This window comes from Bos javanicus, chromosome 16 (assembly GCF_032452875.1).
Source record: "Bos javanicus breed banteng chromosome 16, ARS-OSU_banteng_1.0, whole genome shotgun sequence".
Lineage (NCBI taxonomy): Eukaryota > Metazoa > Chordata > Mammalia > Artiodactyla > Bovidae > Bos > Bos javanicus.
This window is the reverse complement of record NC_083883.1, coordinates 5,343,201-5,363,278: the sequence shown is the minus strand read 5'-3', so window position 1 is coordinate 5,363,278 and position 20,078 is coordinate 5,343,201. Positions and strand designations below refer to the sequence as shown.

At 50.6% G+C, this 20,078-nt stretch overlaps 1 protein-coding gene across 3 annotated transcripts; it reads left to right on the top strand.

The window, feature by feature from the left end:
* Positions 1–493: 493 nt before the first annotated feature.
* On the top strand, positions 494–20,003 carry FCMR (Fc mu receptor). 3 transcript variants are annotated; one of them, XM_061382070.1, is made up of 8 exons: positions 494–674; positions 8,315–8,650; positions 9,423–9,554; positions 10,522–10,744; positions 13,310–13,446; positions 13,771–13,929; positions 14,711–14,769; positions 18,182–20,003. In XM_061382070.1, the coding sequence occupies exons 1-8, from the start codon at positions 638–640 to the stop codon at positions 18,356–18,358; spliced, it is 1,260 nt and encodes a 419-aa protein (XP_061238054.1). In that variant the 5' UTR covers positions 494–637; the 3' UTR covers positions 18,359–20,003. The 3 variants fall into 3 exon arrangements, with proteins under 3 accessions (XP_061238054.1, XP_061238053.1, XP_061238055.1); XM_061382069.1 differs by lacking the exon at positions 494–674 and adding an exon at positions 7,977–8,242; XM_061382071.1 differs by lacking the exon at positions 494–674 and adding an exon at positions 7,978–8,218.
* Positions 20,004–20,078: the final 75 nt, after the last annotated feature.

Here is a 20,078-nt window from a genome sequence, read left to right as displayed (position 1 = left end):
GGAGTGGGCTGCCATTTCCTTCTCCAGGGGATCTTCCCAACCCAGGGGTCGAACCCGGATCTCCCACACTGCAGGCAGACACTTTATCGTCTGAGCCACCAGGGGGGACAGGTCTCCCAAAGCATTTATCAAATGTGTTCAAGGGCTACAACCAGCACCTTCTGATTTCAGGCCCAAGCTTCTGTCCCTACAGCCATCCTCAGAGGGAGAAAATTGGCAAGAAGGCTCTTTCATGCTGAAGACAGGCATAAAGCAAATAACTCTGGCTCACATAAACCCCACAAAGCATAGGAGGACCCTCCAAGGCATAGAAATATGAGGCCTGTTAGTTTCTAGCAGTCTTTATTAATAGAAGCTGCCTCGAGGCACTTTGAACCCTGGGGACCCATTCTCACCCAACATAGCATGATTTCTCAGTTTCTGGCTTCCTCTGTGGTTTGCTGGTATTTTCTTTTTCCGTCTAAAACTAGTAAGCAAACAAGATAGGTTGTCATTTCCTCTTTTCCAAGCCCCACTCCTCGTGGGGGCCCAGAAATCTCTTTTGAGCATCAGACAGCACAGAGCTCCGAGGTGAGCAGCGGGCCTCTGTCCCCCTCTTCGGGGGGCCCTTGGATGGGACCTTGCTCTGGAAGGAGCCATGGACCTGTGGCTTTGGGCGCTTTACTTCCTTCCAGGTAAGTGCTCTGGAGAAACACCTTGGACGCCGTATGAGGACTGAATTGGTCACAGGTAGGGGAGTGGCTCAGAGAAGGCAACAGCACCCCACTCCAGTACTCTTGCCTGGAAAATCCCATGGATGGAGGAGCCTGGTGGGCTGCAGTCCATGGGGTCGCGAAGAGTCGGAAACGAATGAGCGACTTCACTTTCACTTTTCACTTTCACGCATTGGAGAAGGAAATGGCAACCCATTCCAGACTCATTGCCTGGAGAATCCCAGGGACGGGGGAGCCTGGTGGGCTGCCATCTATGGGGTCGCACAGAGTCGGACACGACTGAAGCGACTTAGCAGCAGCAGCAGGGGAGTGGCTGGGTATCTCTGGCTCTGAAGCGTCTGGATGAATTTAGTTGTAAACCAGTACCTGGGGCAGGACAAGGGTGGAGGCCGTCCCAGCTCCCAGCTAGCACCCCTCTCTTCTCTCCAGACACTCCTCCTGAGCCCTAAGGTGTCGACTCACAGGCCGAAGACGTCCCCTCTCCCAGGTGTCAGCCTGTTAATCTGGGATTTAAAAGCCTCCAATGTTCTCTCTTCTACCTCTACATTCTTTCTTTGGTTCTTTTATCGCCTGAATTTTCAAAGTTCCAATCGAAGACTCCCTGGTCCATTTGGTAGGCCTGCTTCCCCAGGTAGCTCAAACGGTAAAGAATCTGCCTGCAATGCGGGAGATCTGGGTTCAATCCCTGGGTCAGGAAGATCCCCTGGAGAAGGAAATGGCAGCCCACTCCAGTATTCTTGCTTGGAGAATCCCGTGGACAGAGGAGCCTGATGGGCTGCAGTCCATGGGGTCACAAAGAGTTGGACACAACTGAGCGGCTAACACTTTTAATTCGTTTCCAGAGCTTCATATCTTGATTTACAGCCATCTCTTGGGCACCCGCACTTCCACATCTCATCAAGATCAAAAATACAACTGGCCTGACACCTAACCTCAGATTTCTCACTGGTCACCACCTAAATCAGCTACTCTGTCTTCACTATCTATGATATCAGCTGCAAAATGCCAAAATAGCTTTTTACCCACCTCTCCCCTTTAACCCCCAATCAGACTTTGACCCAACTGATGGCCAATTCATGTAGTTTGTAGATTCACACTTACCAGGATAGGAAGAAATGGCAGCCTCTGCTAGAGACAGAACAGAGGAGTGAAAAGAAAAGGAATACAGGAGCAGCTTTTAACTACCTCCCTACTTTCTGCAAGCCAACAGCCTGTGGCTCCAGATCCACCTTACTTCTTCTTGCCTCTGATCATAACATCATCCTTCCCAATGACCTTCCATGCCTCCTACTGCAAATTGAACCAAACTCCTGAAATACCAACTCCTTCCTTGGCCTCCGCCTTTACACGCTGAGCTTATCGTTCTCCCCAGGACTTTCCTAACCTCCAGCCAGCAGAGCTCCCTGAACGTGCACTGGACTTCCCTGCCACCACGGCCTTGCTCCTGCTGCTGCTTCTGCCAGGAGCGCCCTACCCCCACCTCCACCACTGATGCGGCCCTTCAAGCCCATCTCAACCTCCACCTCCTTCTCTACACTTTCCAGAGCCCCTTCTTTGGAACCTTAATATATTATTGATTCGGTAGTAAGTTTCTTGGGGGTCAGAGTAGTTGTTTATTCATACTTGCTTTCTTTGTGATGGCTGGAGTTTTGAAGAAAGGCAAATGTTTGAGTCAAATGTTGGAAGTCCCTGAAAGCCCAAAGGAATGAAGTTTTAATGAAATAGACTCTGTGACAGGTAGTAGGACATGGGTGAGCACAGCGGACGGTTAACCAAACTTAGGCCTGAGAGGGAAGAGGGACTGGGTGGACGTGGGAGATGTCTAGAAGTGAAGGGCACCCGAATTGTAGTCCGGCAGTCTGTCCAGAGCACTATGACTCTTCTAGCCAGAAGGGTCCTTGCTCTGGGCTTTGTCCTTCTCCACTGGTGCCAGTCCCCATGGGGTGAGGAGTTCAAGACCCCAAAGGACATGCTTACCCCAAGCCCACATCCACACCCCCTCTGCTAGGCCTCAAATTCCCTGTCCAAATGACTCTGAATCCACCTTCGGTGACTCTGCAATGCTACCCTGGGTCTTCTATTCTAGAGTTATGTCTTGGCCTGTAAAAGTGGCTACAGGTGGATGTTTGGGAAGGAGATGGGGTTTATACATGCAAGCTGGGTCATTCACCAAGTATATGCCAGGACTGTTGTGGAGTGGGCAGGAGCTAGGGTTGAGAACTGAAGGGAGAGGGGCCAGAAGCTGGACGCAGAAAACTTGGGGCCATTTTCCCCTGCACTGCATGTGTGAGAATGGACATCCAAGGAGAGCATAAATTTGTCAAGATGTTGGAGAGCCCCAGGGACAGAGGAGCCTGGCGGGCGACAGTCCATGGGGTTGCAAAGAGTCGGACACGACTGAGCAACTTAACAACAACAACAGTTTACTAGCTTGGTGATTAACTTTAAACTATTCAGACTATGATGAAAGTGAAAGTGAAGTCGCTCAGTCGTGTCCAACTCTTTTCGACCCCGTGGACTGTAGCCTACCAGACTTCTCTGTCCATGGGATTCTCCAGGCAAGAATACTGGAGTGGGTTACCATTTCCTTCTCCAGGGGACCTTCCCGACCCAGGGATCAAACCCGGGTCTCCTACATTGGAGGCAGATGCTTTAACCTCTGAGCCACCAGGGAAGCCCAAGACTGTGATATTTAGGCCTTATTTGCATCCCTGCCCCAGGTCCTGCAAATATGGGGGTGGCCCTGGTCCCAGAACCCAGTGCATGAGGCACAAACTACAGGCCACATCGCTTGGGGCCCCACGTGGAGGCCCACAAAAGACAGCAGGATAGGAGGTCGGTTTTCAAACCTACCTATACCTTGACCTATAATAGTAAGAATGCACACGCTCGATGCTGTGACATAGGACAACAAACACACATCTAAAACTTACCCTTAATTCTTTAATATGAGGATGACTCTAGGGCTTCAGCACTTGAATGGATGTTGACGCTTTCTTCGGAGATAGGAAGAGCTTGTACAGGAACAGGTTTTGGAGGAGGAATCAAGAGGGTTTTTGTTTTTTTTTTTTTCCTTTTACCATTGTAAGTGTGAAATATATCTTAAATGTTTGAGTGAAGTCCAAGTGGAGGGATCCAAAAGGCAAGTCTGGAGCTCAGAGGTACAGACAAGGCTGGAGATCCACGCAGTGCTGAGATCTAGACAGAGTTGGCACTAAAAGGCATGGGAGTCCATGGGCTCTTGCGGGGAGACGCGGGGGGACAGAGAGGAGGACAGGCCCAGTGCCAGGCCCTGGGGTGGCCCAAAACTGGTGGAGAAGGAGCCATACATAAGGAAGGAGGCAAAGAAGTAAGTGAGGAGGAGAAGCAAGCGAACAGATAAGTAAGGAGATGGCAAAGGACAGCCATCGAGAGAGTGACGTCAGGGAAGCCAGGAAAGCATTTCCGGGCAGGAAGGCTCTGTCCCACCAAATGCTGCTAAGAGGATGAGGGAAAAAAGAAGACAAAGAAGTGACCAATGTGGCAACAAGGAAAGTTTTAGTGACCTTGATTGGAGCAGTATCCATGGAATATCGGAGACAAAATTCTGACAGATGTGGGTGGAAAAGGAATTAGGAGACGTGGAATTGGATTGCAGCTGAAGGGGAGCAGGAATGTCAACGAGGGGTTGTCCAGTGTGGGCATCATCAGGGCATGTGTGTGAGCCATGTTAATGCTGGAAGAGAGCAACCACCGAGGCAGGCAGAGAAAGGCGGTGATTGCAGGAGAGAGGCTCTGTAGGACGTGATGGGATGGACTCAGGATCCAGGGCAAAGGACTGGCTTTTGAGAGAAGACAGATACTCCATTCACAGCAACAGGACCAAGGCAGACAGCAGGCCTGGACACACACAAGTCAGTGTGTGCAGAAGTAGGAAGCCGCTTGGGATGTTTCTCATCTTTTTTTTTTTTTTTAAGAGCCCTGCTCCATCTGATAAACATAAAGCTCTCAGGCAGGTCAGCTTCCTTCTTCCAGAGATCCTGCTGTGACTGGAGTTGATAGGGTCCTCATCACCTCTCCTGCCTAGAAAATCACCACCCTGCAGAATCCAGTCTATTCCCAGAGCACAGCCACAGCCAAGGCCTTGGGGCCTAAACCTTATTTTGTATTACGAAAACAAGATTTTTTTCCTATGTTCCAAACATATGCTGTGCTGTACTTAGTCCCTCAGTCATGTCTGACTCTTCGCAACCCCATGAACTGTAGCCTGCCAGGCTCCTCTGTCCGTGGGGATTCTCCAGGCAAGAATACTGGAGTGGGTTGAGTGGGTTGCCATGCCCTCCTCCAGGGGATTTTCCCAAACCAGGGATGGAACTCAGGTCTTCCCCATTGCAGGTGGATTCATTACCAACTGAGCCACCAGGGAAGTCCAAGAATACTGGAGTGGGTAGCCTATACCTTCTCCAGGGGATCTTCCCAACCCAGGAATCGAACCAGGGTCTCCTGCATTGCAGTTGGATTCTTTACCAGCTGAGCTACCAGGGAAGCCCATTTCAAACATATATTTATATCCAATTACATGTTGAGAGTGACTTTTTATACCACATATATCCCTCTCCCCTACCATCATCACTGAAAATCAAATCACCGATTCAGAGATTAATGATACATCACAGCTTCTCTAAAACATCAATATTAAACAGGTTGATTCCTTTATATGTACTTCTACTCCTCCCTTTCTTCCCTGGAATCACTTGGAAATGTAATCATAAGGCTCAAAATTGCAAAAATTCAAGGGCACCTGGGTTGCTTACCTAAAAATGAAGATTCATAAGCAGATATACTCACCCGTTCAAAGCAGATATAATCACCTTGCTGAAGGGCAGGACCAGGTCATCTGCATCTTAACAAGTTCCCCCACAGGAGTCTTACGTATACTGTGCTAAGTTCTAAACCTGGAGGTTGTATCTATCTTTTTTTCTATTTGGGAAGTCTGCTTGTGGTTAGAAGCTATTATGAACTCCAAGGAGAGTGGAATCTGGTCATTTTCACCTTGCCCATTAATGCTTCCCTGGGACCAGAACTCAGTGTACCCAGCAGCTTTCCTTGTGCTTCATCCATCCAAAGTTTGCCCACTAAGGATGTCCCAGTCAGTGCTGGTTGCTGTAACAAAGTGTCATAGATGTGGCTTCCACAATAGACATTTATTTCTCACAGTTCAGGAAACTAGAAGTCCTAGATCAGGGTGCTGGCAGATATGGTTTTCTGCGAGGGCCCTCTTCCTGGTTTGCAGAAGGCTACTATCTCCCTCTGTGCTCATGTGGTCTCCTGTGTAAATAGAATAAGGACACTGATCTCATTTTGAGGGCTGCAGCTTCATAACCTCATCTAACCCTGCTCCTGCTGCTACTGCTGCTAAGTCACTTCAGTCATGTCCGACTCTGTGTGACCCCAGAGACGGCAGCCCACCAAGGCTCCCCCATCCCTGGGATTCTCCAGGCAAGAACACTGGAGTGGGTTGCCATTTCCTTCTCCAATGCATGAAAGTGAAAAGTGAAAGTGAAGTTGCTCAGTCGTGTCCGACTCTTAGCGACCCCATGGACTGCAGCCCACCAGGCTCCTCCGTCCATGGGATTTTCCAGGCAACAGTACTGGAGTGGGGTGTCATCATCTAACCCTACCTACCTCCCAAGGCCCCACTCTGTAATACGGGAGCTTCAACACATGAGTTTTTGGGCAATACAAACATACAGTCCGTAACGTAGGATCTGGGCAAGCCAGAGGGTGACCAGCAGTACCCCACTGAATAGAGAGAGGCCACTGGAGGCGTCTGCATGTGTCATGACCCATCTCTGCTCTGTCTTGCCTCTGCCCATTTTACAACACCTCACCCTTGAGAAAGCAGCCAGCATGCCCTTTTCTGGCTGAGGTGGTCTGCAAACGTTTGAATGCTCACTCTCAGTTGCCAGGCTTTGCACACAGGTGTGTGTGGTCCCTCTGGACCTACGGGGGATTCCCCCAGCCCCTTGGTTGGGTCTTTGCCCTTTGAATGGGTCGCCCTTCCGTTGGCATGTTCCAGTCACAGGGCTGCCTCCCTCGTCTCAGTTTCCAGGGTGTTTAAAGCAGAGGTGGGTGATTCGCATGAGGGCTTTCACATCAGCTCACACGTGTCTGGTAGTGCCCTCTGCTTCTCCCTGCTGTGCTAACCAGCTGCACATCCAGATACTAATGAACTCCTGCGAACGCTCCCCTGCTAGCCCTTCTCTAGCCTCCTCCACCCTGTCTCATGCTCTCATGGTTGTTTCCTCCTCTCTCCAGATATCCCCATCCTTCCCTCCCCCCAGAATGTCCTCCTCAGCGCATCTAGAAGCCTGCAGCCCCACTTCTTCCCCTGACTCCTCGGAGCGATTCTAAATCTGTGCTCTGCAGATGAATTTCAGGAAGCTTGTGAACACCCCTCCCCTCCTCATGAACATGCTGTGTCCTCTCTCCTCTCTTAGGCTTTATGGGGCCAATTCTCATTGTCTAGAAGGGTTTCTCCTCCACCCGTCCCCCCAGCCTCACCCCAACACACACACTCCGTCCTCTGCATCATCTTCCCAGAAATATATGGACCCTTATTGGACCCACTTAGTTGACAATCATACCCTCTTCTCTAGCTTAGCCCCACCTTCTCTCCACCATAAGCTTATTGATGTCAGGGACTCAGGAGCCACACCCTTCACTCCTCCCGGCTCCACACCAGCCCCAAGGCACAAACAAGGTGTGCAGACATTCAAACACACTCCTGTTTCCCTCTGTATTCCCTCCTTCGGTGAGGATGACCATCATTCTCTTAGCCCTCCACACCCAATCCTTCAGGCCACAGCTTACACAGCCCTTCTCCCAGAAAGCCTTCCTCAAATTCCCCTCCGTGGCAGCCTGGATCAGGCACTCCGCTTGCTGCTTCCAAGGAGCCCTGTGTATTCACGCCATGGGATTTATTACACTTTGCTGTGGTGGCCATAGATTTGTTTCACTGAATAAGTGATTCTTTCTGTGAGGGAGGGATGGCAGCTAGCTTATCACATGAACATGATTCAATAGATACTTGTTAATGATTGAATTAAAAAAAAAAACTGGAGGTGAAAGAGTTGTTTTGGTTGGATGGATCCAAGCAAAACAAAACTAGACAGGAAAACCTGTTGCAGTAAATTTCACCACGCCTCCAGGCAGCACACTGAAGTCACTCGGGGGCCACGTGCTGGCTGGGGGTGCAGTTCACCATGGCACATGTCATGGCACATGACATTGTGACTAGATTCTCAGGAGGTTGGTGTCTGGGACCATAGAGGTTCAGGAGGAGAGCTACATGAAGGCTTGGGCTGGGGAGAGACTGAGCCTCGGGTGTAGAGTAGGGACGGACATACAGCCAGACCAAGGAGGTTAACAGGGTTGAGGATGGAAAGAGGCTGTGGGTGCAGCTAGGGTTAGACATGAGGGAGGCGCAGGGCTGCTCACGGGGATGAAGCTGGATGCATGGATGAGTATGAGGCTGCACTGGGGCCCAGGTTGGAAACAGGGCTGTGTTGGGGACGTGGCTGGGGATGGGGCTTCCTCTCACTAACTCCCTCTCCCTGCAGTAGTCGGAGCCCCGAAGGTCCTTCCAGAAGTAAAGATGGAGGGAATGCTGGGAGGATCCATTACCATCGAGTGTCCACTTCCTGAAACGCATGTGAGGATATATCTGTGCCGGACCATTGACGAGTCTGGAAGATGCACCACCGTGGTGTCCAGCAACAAATACGTCAGGGAGGAATTCAAGCACCGAGTCACGCTGGAGCAGTGTCCGGACAGGAATCTGTTCCTTGTGGTGATGACAGAGCTGACCAAGAATGACAGCGGGATCTATGCCTGTGGGGTGGGCGGGAACACAGACCGAGGCAAGACCCAGCAGATCACCCTGACTGTTCACAGCGGTAGGTGCCCCACTTGCTAGAGGCTGAGGACACCCAGGAAACGTTGCCCCTTGGGGAGGCGGGGCAAGCATGGGGCCGCAGCGGTCCCCACACCCTAACACTGCTGCCGTACCAGCTAGTCCAGCGGAAACTGGGATCCATGGGGCTGTAATCTCATAGAGTCAGTGAACTTCACGATCCACCAAATTTTCTATCCAAGCCGTGAGAAAGGAACAGGATCGGTGCGCCCCCGGGTGGTAACGTGCCCACCTTTCCCCCGGGTCACAAGCCAAGTGGGGGGTGGGCGTGAAATTGAGGAGAGGCTCTGAGACTGGAGGAAACTGGAAGCAAAAGGACATAAGCAGCCCCATAATTGGTCCCGTGAGAAATATCAGGGATAAATATACAGGAAAGACAATCATTTTTCAAGCCACAGTTGATGGCCAAATTTGTTACTTTATATGATCCTTTCCTTATTGCTCCAGAACCCCTCCTTTCTCCCTTCTTTCTCTGCTGACTTCCTCAGACATACACAGTACTCACTCAATAATCTAGATTCCTGATGGACTCTGATTTTGCAGAGAATGCCCACTGCGTCAGGGTGAAAGAGGGTTTTTTTTCCGGGGAAGACCCCAGCTCAGTTACTTTTCCTCTCCTCTCATGGGCACCGTGTCCTCATCCCTTTATTGCCATCTACCCTGGCTGAGTCAGCCTCAACTCACACCAGCAGTCCCTCCCCCGGGCCTCAGGCTGATGCTGGAGACCACCAATGGACTTCTCTTGCCTTTGGTAGTTTACGAGCCATCCTGGGAAGAAGAGCCGATGCCTGAGCCTCCAGCATGGTTTAATAGATTTCTACAAATGCACTTGCCTCCTTGGTTCCAGATGCCTGCACATGCCAGTTCTTTAAAATTCATGTCCAAAGGTCAGTTCTCCGAAGCTAGGGCAGGGGAAGTGGGAGAAATTCTATGTTGTTGTGAAAGTGGACGAGGGGAATATGTGTTCAGTTCATGCAGTGGTTGGCAGAGCAGAGCTGAGTCTCACGTGTGTATTTCCCTGTCTTGGAAGAGGGAACCTCCTTGAGATCTGCATTCCAAGGCTGTCAAGCCCATCCCTCAGCCACTGCACTAGTTGCAGTACTTACACATCACCACCAGGTGGGGCCACGCATAATGAAGTTTATGCTCCATTCACAAAATCTAGCCCTTCTATGAATGACTTAGGAAACCAAGACTGGGCAGACATTTCCCAGTCAGAAGTCCTCCTGCCTTCTGCTCCCCATGTGGCTATCTTCCATTTGATGGCATACAGTAATTTAACAGCTGTATTTTGCGACAATAAGATTAATTATACTAATGATACTTTTACATTTCTATCACTTTTCTGTCTTGAATGCATTTTGACATACAATGTTTCTATCATATCCTCACATGTTCCCTGAGAGGTAGACACATTAATTGAATATTGTTACCCTAGAGGACTCTGCTGGCCCTTGAGAGGGGGATAATGTCACTGAGCTCATTACATACCCAAGGTTGTGACTGACAGGTGTGGAATGCGGGAGAATAGACAAACACATAGAAATAATACAAGTCAGGGTGGGAACTGAACTACAGTCAAGGTTTTCTCCGTGGTTAAGAGGAGGGAAAGCTCTTCTGCCTGGGAAGTCAGGGAAGACTTCCTGTAGGAAATGGAGTTTGAAGCAAATATAGACAGAAGGGACTAGGTATAGATGGCCTGTTCAGAAGGCATTTCAGGCAATGTGGATTGCAAGAACAAAGGTAGTCTACCTAAAAGGAAGGAATGTGTTCAGGAAAGAAATGGTTGACCCAAAGCTACCGGAGACCAGAGTGTGGATATGGAAGGTCACTTTGTCCTGCTCTGTCCTGCAGTAACCACACCAGCTCAAAGGACCAAGTCTCCTCGAGCACACCAGGCCTCCCCCAACCCCTCAGTCACCCACCGCCCCCGAGTTTTCAGGGCATCTTCGGTAGCAACTGCTGAGCCCACCATCTTCCTGCCAGCCATCACAACCTCAAAAACCTCAGCCCAGAAGGGGCTTCTCAGGCTCCAGACGGCCAGCTACAACCACCAAACCAGGCTTCACAGGCAGAGGTAAGATGCCTCCACCATTCGGACGGGGTAAAACTGGTCAAAGGAGACTAGAGCTAGGAGATCCACCGAAATTTCCCTAAAATGTCTGCCAACAGAGACACTTCTTGGCTTTGTCTCTAGAAGTCACTGTGAAATACAGTATAGATATATTTATTATAGCTATACTAATGTTATGCCTATAACATTAACTCATTAGTCCTATTAACAAGTACACACTTCTGTGCTCCAGCAGGAGATCTTGTAGAGATAAGACGACCTTTCAGTCATTCAACATTTATGCAAATCTGTTTTGACGCTGCAGCTGCCGCTAAGTCGCTTCAGTCGTGTTCGACTCTGTGTAACCCCATAGACAGAAGCCCACGAGGCTCCCCCATCCCTGGGATTCTCCAGGCAAGAACACTGGAGTGGGTTGCCATTTCCTTCTCCAATGCATGAAAGTGAAAAGTGAAAGTGAAGATGCTCAGTCATGTCCGACTCTTATCGACCCCATGGACTGCAGCCTACCAGGCTCCTCCATCCATGGGATTTTCCAGGCAAGAGTACTGGAGTGAGGTGCCATTGCCTTCTCTGGTTAACCATGTAGATCCTCCCCATAATTGTAGGAGTTTTCCTTTTAATAGATGAGAACTTAATTTTTTATTGAGACTTAGCTCATCACTCCGATTGAGTTTAAATGACCCTAAGAGAAAACTTAAATCTATGGCCAGCCTCAGAGCAGGTATTTTTAACTGGCCAGGTGAGAGGATCCCATCTAGAATTATTATGAACAGATAGAACAGGACTGAACACTCATCTAAAACAAATTTCCTAAGGGGTATCCAATAAGAGCCCAAAAGAACAGAAATCCACCAAGGTAACCCAGAAGTAATAGGCACAGGTAATTGGCCACAACCCAACAATTGGATTGAGTTTTAAACTAGCATAGAATCATGCTATCATAGATGGCTCTGAGAGACTGCTCCTGTTTTGATGGGGAAGAACTAAATGAATATAAAATTAGCTACTAAACCATCAGTAATTTAAAAATTACTTTTGCATGTTTCCTTTTACTCTTTCAACGTGGCTACTAGGAAATTTTAAGTTACCTGTCCGGCTCGGACTACATTTCTGTTGGCCAGCTCTCAATTAATGGAGGGGGTGCAGCCCAGGAAAGTGCTGCTATCGACCACTAGGAGGCAGCATTAGAACAGATTCCAAAGAAAACCAGTCAGATCAGATCAGATCAGTCGCTCAGTCGTGTCCAACTCTTTGCGACCCCATGAATCGCAGCACGCCAGGCCTCCCTGTCCATCACCAACTCCCGGAGTTCACTGAGACTCATGTAATACCTGCGAATTAATTTTTTGCCAAAGCAAATAGAACTAAGCTATTTGCTAGTTTAGTTTTAGCCAGAAACTAACCTGGCTTCCCAGGTGGCTCAGTGCTAAAGAATTGGCCAGCCAATGTAGGAGACAGGAGATGCAGGTTCTATTCCTGAGTCAGGAAGATCCCCTGGAGGACAAAATGGGAACCTGCTCCAGTATTCTTGCCTAGAAAATCCCATGGACAGAGGCGCCTGGTAGGCTACAGTCCGTAGGGTTGCAAAGAGTCCATAGGGTTGCAAAGACTCAGACTCAACTGAGCAATTAGGCACACACACAAGCAAAGGCAAACGTGAGCGAAGAAAGGCATTTCTGACATCATTTGGGCCTTACAATTAGGAAATTGAGCCCATGAGAGCAAAGTGGTTACAAACAGAACCAGGGCTTCTGATTCCTAGTCTATTAAACCATAACAGCCTACTAGTGGAGAAGAATTCAATTAACTCAACCAACATGTTTTTAAATCCCCACTACATGCCAGGCATTGTGCTATGTCCTGAAGATGTAGAAAAGTTTAAAAACATGATATCTAGGTGTTATTTTACGAATACTAGTCTTGACTGTGGTAAGTGTTGTAACTGGTATGAACAGAGGAAGTGGTGACACAGGGAAACAGTTGATTCTAGTTTACCACGACTGGAGAAGAAAATGAGGACTTATGTAATGGATAAGGAAAGCAAGATTTCAACATGTAGAGAAAATGGAGGGAAGACTTTCTAGCAAAGGGAGCACCATCCTCTCTTCCATAGTTATCAGAAACTAACTCATTTAAAATCTGCAATCATCTTGTGAAGAAACTGAGGTGCAGAGAGCTGGAAGTGGAACTGACCTTTGTTGATTGCTGCTTGGGTCAGCTACATTAAGGTCTTTATAGCCACTATTTTATTTCATCCTCAAACTGTTCTGTGAAACAGGTTTTACTGTAACCATTTACTGGGAAATGAGGCTCAGAGAAGTTAGGAAACTGATTCAAGATCACACAGCCAGGAAAAAGCTAAACTTGAAATTTAATCCAGGTTTCCTGACTCCATAGACAGGCCCTTTTGTGACAAGGGTGGGGGTGGGGGAGGTGGGTGGGTTGAGAATTCTGTTATCCAAGGGACAAACCTGTGAACTGCCTTCAAAAGTTGGCCCTTGGGGTGCTGCCTTAAGTCCCCCTCCGTTTCTTACCTCTCCTTCCTCTCCCCGCTCCTCCCCTGCTCAGAGCCTCCAACCAGGGCCCGGGCGCTGCATCTGGGATGGAAGACCAAGGTGTCTTCGTCCTGATCCCCACCATCCTGGGTCTCATACTCCTGGCGCTTCTGGGGCTGCTGGCGAAAAGGATCATTCAAAGACGGAAAGGTGAGTGGGTCAGGCCCAGTGACGGAGCTCCCAGAGAATCCAGCTCCCTCTGATCCCCCAGGGACACTCAGGACTTTGGATGAGCAGACTGAGTTTGAGGGGACTTGGGATGGGACTCGGTGGTCTGGACATGGGGACGGTGAGGGGCGCGGCCCGAACCCTGAAGTGGAGGGCCAGCCTGTGCCACTTTCGAGCGGAGCACCCTCAGGTCAGACGCTGCCAAACGGCGGGGAGGGGGCCGTCTTTAGTTTTCTGTAAGACTGGGCGAGTGCGGGCTTCTGACACCCTCCTTCCTCCTTCTGTCCCTGCGGCTTGGTCGAGAAGCTCTCTCCAGGCGGGTCCGCCGACTGGCCGTGAGGATGCGCACGCTGGACGCCTCCCAGCGGGCCCTGTCCCGGAGGCCGCGCGTGTCCCGGCGGCCGCGCACCCCGAGCAATATCTACAGCGCCTGCCCTCGGAGGCCCCGCAGCGTGGACGCGGCTGGTGAGCCGGCTGGCAGGCGGGAGGAGGGCAAGGCTGGGCGTGCAGGCAGGCAGCGGCGAGAAGGTCGGCTTGTGGGGGCGCGAGGCGGGTCTGGGAGGTGCGGGGACGAGAGGGGTTGGGGGCGGGATGGGGCTGGAGGGGTGGGGAGGGTGGGGTGCGGGAGGAACGAGGCGGGGTGGGGGGCGGGGCTGGAGGCGTGGGGCTGGAGGCGTGGGGGTGGGGGTGGGGTGGGGGGTCCTGGGGGACGAGGTGGAGGCGGGGGCGGGGCTGGCGCGCGAGCTGGAGCCGCAGAAACTGCGGCTTCATTTTCTAGATAAAGAAATGGAGGCTCAAAGAAAGGCAGTGAATTGCTCATTTGAGTGAATTTGTCCTTTGCTTTATGTTTTATGTCAAAAAGACCTTCTTGGTTTCCTAGTCATTGATAGAAGAGCTAGATTTTGTGAATGGAGCATAAACTTCATTATGCGTGACACCGCATAATGTAATATCTGGCAATATCTGTGGGATCTTGTGGTGCTCTGACCTGGGGTGGGATGGGAGCAGGGTGGTGGGGGTTGGGGGAGTGGGAGCGGGGTGGAGGAGGTGGGGGCCGGGCCGGGGCCGGCGCACGAGCTGGAGCCGCAGAAACCGCGCGACGCACAGCGAGAGCCTGGAGACCCGCGCCTCCAGGACAGCCGCGCACAGCCGGGCAGGGTCCACCGCCCGGGGGCTTCCCGCAGAGCTGGGGGTCGGGGGTGAGCCCTGGGCCCCGCCTTCATGCCGCCCTCCCCTTCCCCATCAGGTGGAGGGGCCGCATCGCCCCCAGTCCCCGGAGCGCCCGCAGCCTCCGCCCAGCCGCAGGTAAGCCCCGCCCGCCGCGGGTAAGCCCCGCCCCACTGCAGGTAAGTCCCGCCCCGCCTCTGATTGGCAGCTGCGGCTCGAAAGGGTGGCCCCAGACCTGGGCGTGGCCCCGCGCGCCGTTTGCGGAGGTTCGGCTTCTCGGGAGGGCGCGGGCTTTCCCAGCCGCTGCCGGTCCCTGCGTCCGAGAGTGAGTATCCGTTTCCTCCTTGGACGGTGCACGTAGACGGCTACCCAACAATTGTGGTAGACTTAGTTACTTGGCTTCTGGCCAAGCATTCCTCATGGGATAAATGGGAGCTTAAGAAGAGGATGCTAGATGTCGACTGGGAAGGGCTTTGCTGTGTAAGAGATTCCGTTTCCAGTAGCTCTTAAGAGGGTTACCCGGTTTCATCTGAGGAAGTACTTGATAGTAAGCCCTCTAAGATAAGAGGAGATTGTTTACTGAAGGCAATTAAGCCTGGCCAATGGCACCCCACTCCAGTACTCTTGCCTGGAAAATTCATGGATGGAGGAGCCTGGTAGGCTGCAGTCCATGGGGTCGCTAACAGTCAGACATGACTGAGCGTCTTCACTTTCACTTTTTATTTTCATGCATTGGAGAAGGAAATGGCAGCCCACTCCAGTGTTCTTGCCTGAAGAATCCCAGGGACGGAGGCCTGGAAGGCTGCAGTCCATGGGGTCGCTGAGAGTCGGACACGACTGAGCGACTTCACTTTTACTTTTTATTTTCATGCATTGGAGAAGGAAATGGCAACCCACTCCAGTGTTCTTGCCTGGAGAATCCCAGGGACGGGGAAGTCACGACTGAAGTGACTTAGCAGCAGCAGCAGCAGAGACATAGATGGGCTTCCCTGGTGGTTCAGCTGGTAAAGAATCTGCCTTCAATGCAGAAGACCTGGGTTCAATCCCCTGGCTGGGAAGATCCCCTGGAGAAGGGAAAGGCTACCCACTCCAGTATTCTGGCCTAGAGAATTCCATGGACTGTACAGATAAGATTCAACACTTTGAGTGAGAAAGATTCCTCTTTAAATCTAGGTGTGGAGTAGGGAACTCATCTTTTTTTTCTCTCTCTCATCTTTCCATTGATGAGCATTGGCAGGTGTATGAAAAAATGTTAAGCTATTCATCCTTCTTTGTCTTCCCCAATTAAGAAGAGAACATTTTATTCTCTAAAGCATCCACAGTAGCAGAAACATTATTGCTTCCGGAACCAGGAAAACTAAGTGTGGCAAATGTCCCTGATTTAATTAGGGTGTAGGCTAAGCTGATGCAGCAAACGCTAAACCCCAGGGCTTGCAAGATGGAAGCCTGTTTTCCTTGAAAGTGAAGACAGGGAGCCAGGAGGAGGTGGCCTGAGCCATGGGGTCATCCAGGGCTGCAGATGCCTTCTAACTTTTGCTCCACCATCCCCTGGAGTCTTTCCTCATCCATGGTTGATGCTCAATCACTAACACCATGTATGCATCCGCACATGGGAGGGAGAAAGTTGCTTTTTTAAGACCAGGAGCCTGAAGTTTGACGCATCAGAGAACCACTGGGCACAGCTTAATCACATGGTCACACCTGCCTTCAGGGGAGGCTGAGAACTGTATCCCTGTGGGTCTTGCTTAAAAGGGGAGAGTGATGCCTGGGAACAGGCAACAGCTCTGCCCCCATCAGGCCCAGCTTCTGGAGCTTGCCCTTGCTCAGCCCTGCTGGAGGGGTTCTCAGTAGCGTAGGTAGGCCCAGTAGTGCCCATCAACTCTACCCTTTGTTGCTCACTCGCTAAGTCACATCTGACTCTTTGTGACCCTATGCACTACAGCATGCCAGTCTTCCCTGTCCTTTACTATCTCCAGGAATTTGCTCAAAGTCATATCCATTGAGTCCTTTTCTCTGAAACTGTTCTGTGACCACACATGGCCTCATGTGGGCCTGTCAGTTCAGTTCAGTTCAGTCGCTCAGTCGTGTCCAGCTCTTTGCGACCCCATCAGTTGCAGCACGCCAGGCCTCCTTGTCCATCGCCAACTCCCGGAGTTCACCCAAACTCATGTCCATCGAGTCGGTGATGCCATCCAGCCATCTCATCCTCTGTTGTCCCCTTCTCCTCCTGCCCCCAATCCCTCCCAGCATCACAGTCTTTTCCAGTGAGTCAACTCTTCGCATGAGGTGGCCAAAGTATTGGAGTTTCAGCTTTGGCATCAGTCTTTCCAAAGAACACCCAGGACTGATCTCCTTTAGAATGGACTGGTTGGAGCTCCTTGCAGTCCAAGAGACTCTCAAGAGTCTTCTCCAAAACCACAGTTCAGAAGCATCAATTCTTCAACGCTCAGTTTTCTTCACAGTCCAACTCTCACATCCATACATGACCACTGGAAAAACCATAGCCTTGACTAGACGGACCTTTGTTGGCAAAGTAATGACTCTGCTTTTAATATGCTATCTAGGTACCTGTACCTTGCTTAAATTTTACCCTTCCTTCCTGCTTGAAATTCACACTCCTGCTATCAGGGATTAAAAAAAATCTTGATAAAACAAATTCACAACAAGGTGCCTCTGATAAATGACTGAGTAGTTTAAGCCTTCACAGGGAGCAACTTTTTAAAAATGGTTAAGTCAGATTAGTCTCAAATGATGAACCGTAACAGGCAGTGGGAGATACATTTTTGAAGCAAGCTGCTGCCCATTCCCTCTCTGGTAAAGTACAGAAAGGAACAGCTCCTTTCAGTGAGCACTTACTCAGTGCCTGCTCTGTTCAGGGGGCTGAGCTTCTAGTTCTCAGTGGTTGTGTTAAAAATATGTGACTCTCCCTGCTGCAGCCTTCCTGGGTGGATGTCACAATAGTTATGCCACACTGGGGTCATGCCATAGCCCTGCCGTCCGAGAACTGATCCATCCCGAAGGCAGATGATCCTGAAGTTTCTTTCCGGGGAAGTGGAGCTCCACACAGCTTGCTACCTTCCTCCCCTTCAATCGCCCACTCCTTCCTGGAATGCACTGTCCCGTCACGTCACAGCCTCTCCAGGGAATGAAAGCCCTATGGAGGTGCAGAGGATGACTCATCCTCCTTCTGAATAATTCCCTGAGAAGATGCATATTTATTCCACAAGTCACATCATCTAATCCAGAGGGGGAACTCCTCTGGTGGCTGGTTCTCCTTCAGACCCATGCTTAGTCACATGATTTTTGTCTGAGCCCCATTTAAAACACTTCCTGCCGTATTAGATCTAAGTGTTTTCCAGTTATGTAGAGCGTGAGGCACCACCCTGAAAATCCCCAGGGCTGAGCCGCCTGATGGAGCTCAACCACCTCTGTGTTTTGCCTTCTGGAGGACAGCAACCACGCACACCCCAAGCCCCACCCCACCATTGCCCACTGTGGATACTACAGTCACCCTACCCAAACCCAGGGATGATCCTTTGGTCATTTCCAGGTACCTGAAATTCCCTGGCTCCATGTCCCATCTCTGAAGATCGACTGTGAATATGTAAGCTTCTGCCACCAACCTGCTGCCAAGGTGGAGGACACTGATTCCGATGACTACGTCAACGTTGCCTGCCTGACTCACCTCTCCAGCTGTGCCCCTGAGCCCAGACCTTGGTGTCAATGAGTCTTGCCTGTCTGCTGGCTCCCAACACCCACTCCATCTGTTTCAGAACCCTTGTTACCTCCCCACCTCAAGTCTCGTCCCTGCCTGTTTGCCTCGAGCACTGATCAGTCTCCCCTCCTCCAGCTCTCCTTACACACTTTTGAACCCCGTGGTTTTCAGGTGGCCTCTGGGAATGCAGGGCATTTGCCCTGTTGCCACCTGCCTCCTCTCCAAGCCATGTGACAGGCTATGGACTTGCAGAGTCTTTTTGATCACAGGGTCCTTACTCCCCTGGCTGTAGACCACATGGCCTTGGACTGGAGTGGAGGCATAGCTGTTGCTTTGAAAGCCCTTCTCGAGCTTGAGTTCCCCACCAGCAGAAGGTACCTGGACTGCCCTGTGAAGACACGCTTCAGCCCTGAGCTAGGAAGGGACCTTGGTATGAAGCACCCCTGGGAACCTCTCTGCCCCAGTCTTAGGGCTAGCACTTACTAGTGATCTTCTGTTTGTCTGGAGTCCTGTGGTGACAGCAGTTTATTTGGATGTGATGAAGGGTTGTAAATTTTCAGAACCATCCTTGTTAGTCACACACATGGATACCCTCTTTAGGTCTTCCTCCCTTGATCCACGTAAGTACCCTGACTCCAGCATTTTCTCTCTTTAAGAAATAGAATAGCTTTTGTTATCTATTTATCCTTCTTCTATAGCCTAATACTATCTTAGCCGTGGTCTATTTGAGCTATCCAAAGCCATTACAACTCTCTGCTTTCAGAAATACAGTCTGTTCCAGTCCAAGTGGCTTATGGCCAGGTGGGGAAGGACAGTGATCTGGGGTTCCTGGCGGGCCCATTGTTCTGCAAGAGCACTGACATCGTGGAAGAAGAGACTGCCCACATCCTATTCATCCTCCTAAGTGTTCTGAAGGAGGGTAGAGTTAGGCAGACATTGTATCTTTGGATTGAAATCAACTACAAAGTTCAACCAGAGCTGGAGACGAGAGAATGCCCAGTCTTGCTTTTAAGAAGGCCTTTCCCAGACACACAAGTCAGCCTCACGGGGCACTGGTCCATGCTAGAAAGCAGAGGCTCCCGAGGTCCCTGCCTTATGAGCAGGGAGTGCCCTCACAGGTGGGACTGTGCATCCAGGCATGAGGACACCAGCCACAGTGTCAGCCTGACTCCAGCCCCCAAGGCAGGCGACAAAGGCGGATGAGCAGGATCAGAAAGAGCACCTGAGGGACGGGGCTGGTGGGAGCGGGTGGGAAGGGCTGACGGGAGAGGTGAGAGGTGGTGCTGACGGGGAGTCTGCTTTGTGCTGGGCACCCTCTGTGCTCTGTCTTTCACCATTTACATTCCAACCAGTGCTCTCACCTCACCCAGCGCTCTGTTCCTGCAGATGTCGTGACCATGTGATTTCCATGCCCTGAGGCTCAACTCCATATCCCAGCATCCCTCATTGTTCCTCAGCAATTCAAAGACAGGTTTTAAAAATCCCATTTATTAAGCATTTCCTGAGCATTCCCATCCACTAACCCCACACAGTGGCGAGGATTGTGGGGGGAAACAGAGAAACGTGAAGAGGGCAACTCCAAAAGACAGTTTCACTGAAACTTCACTGAAATAGAAGTTTCAGTCTGACAAATAAATATGGCATCAGTTAAAACACTGATGGGAATTAAATGGAGTTGTAATAAATATAGGAATCTGCTTTGTAGATTATTCACAGCATCCAAGGGAACCTT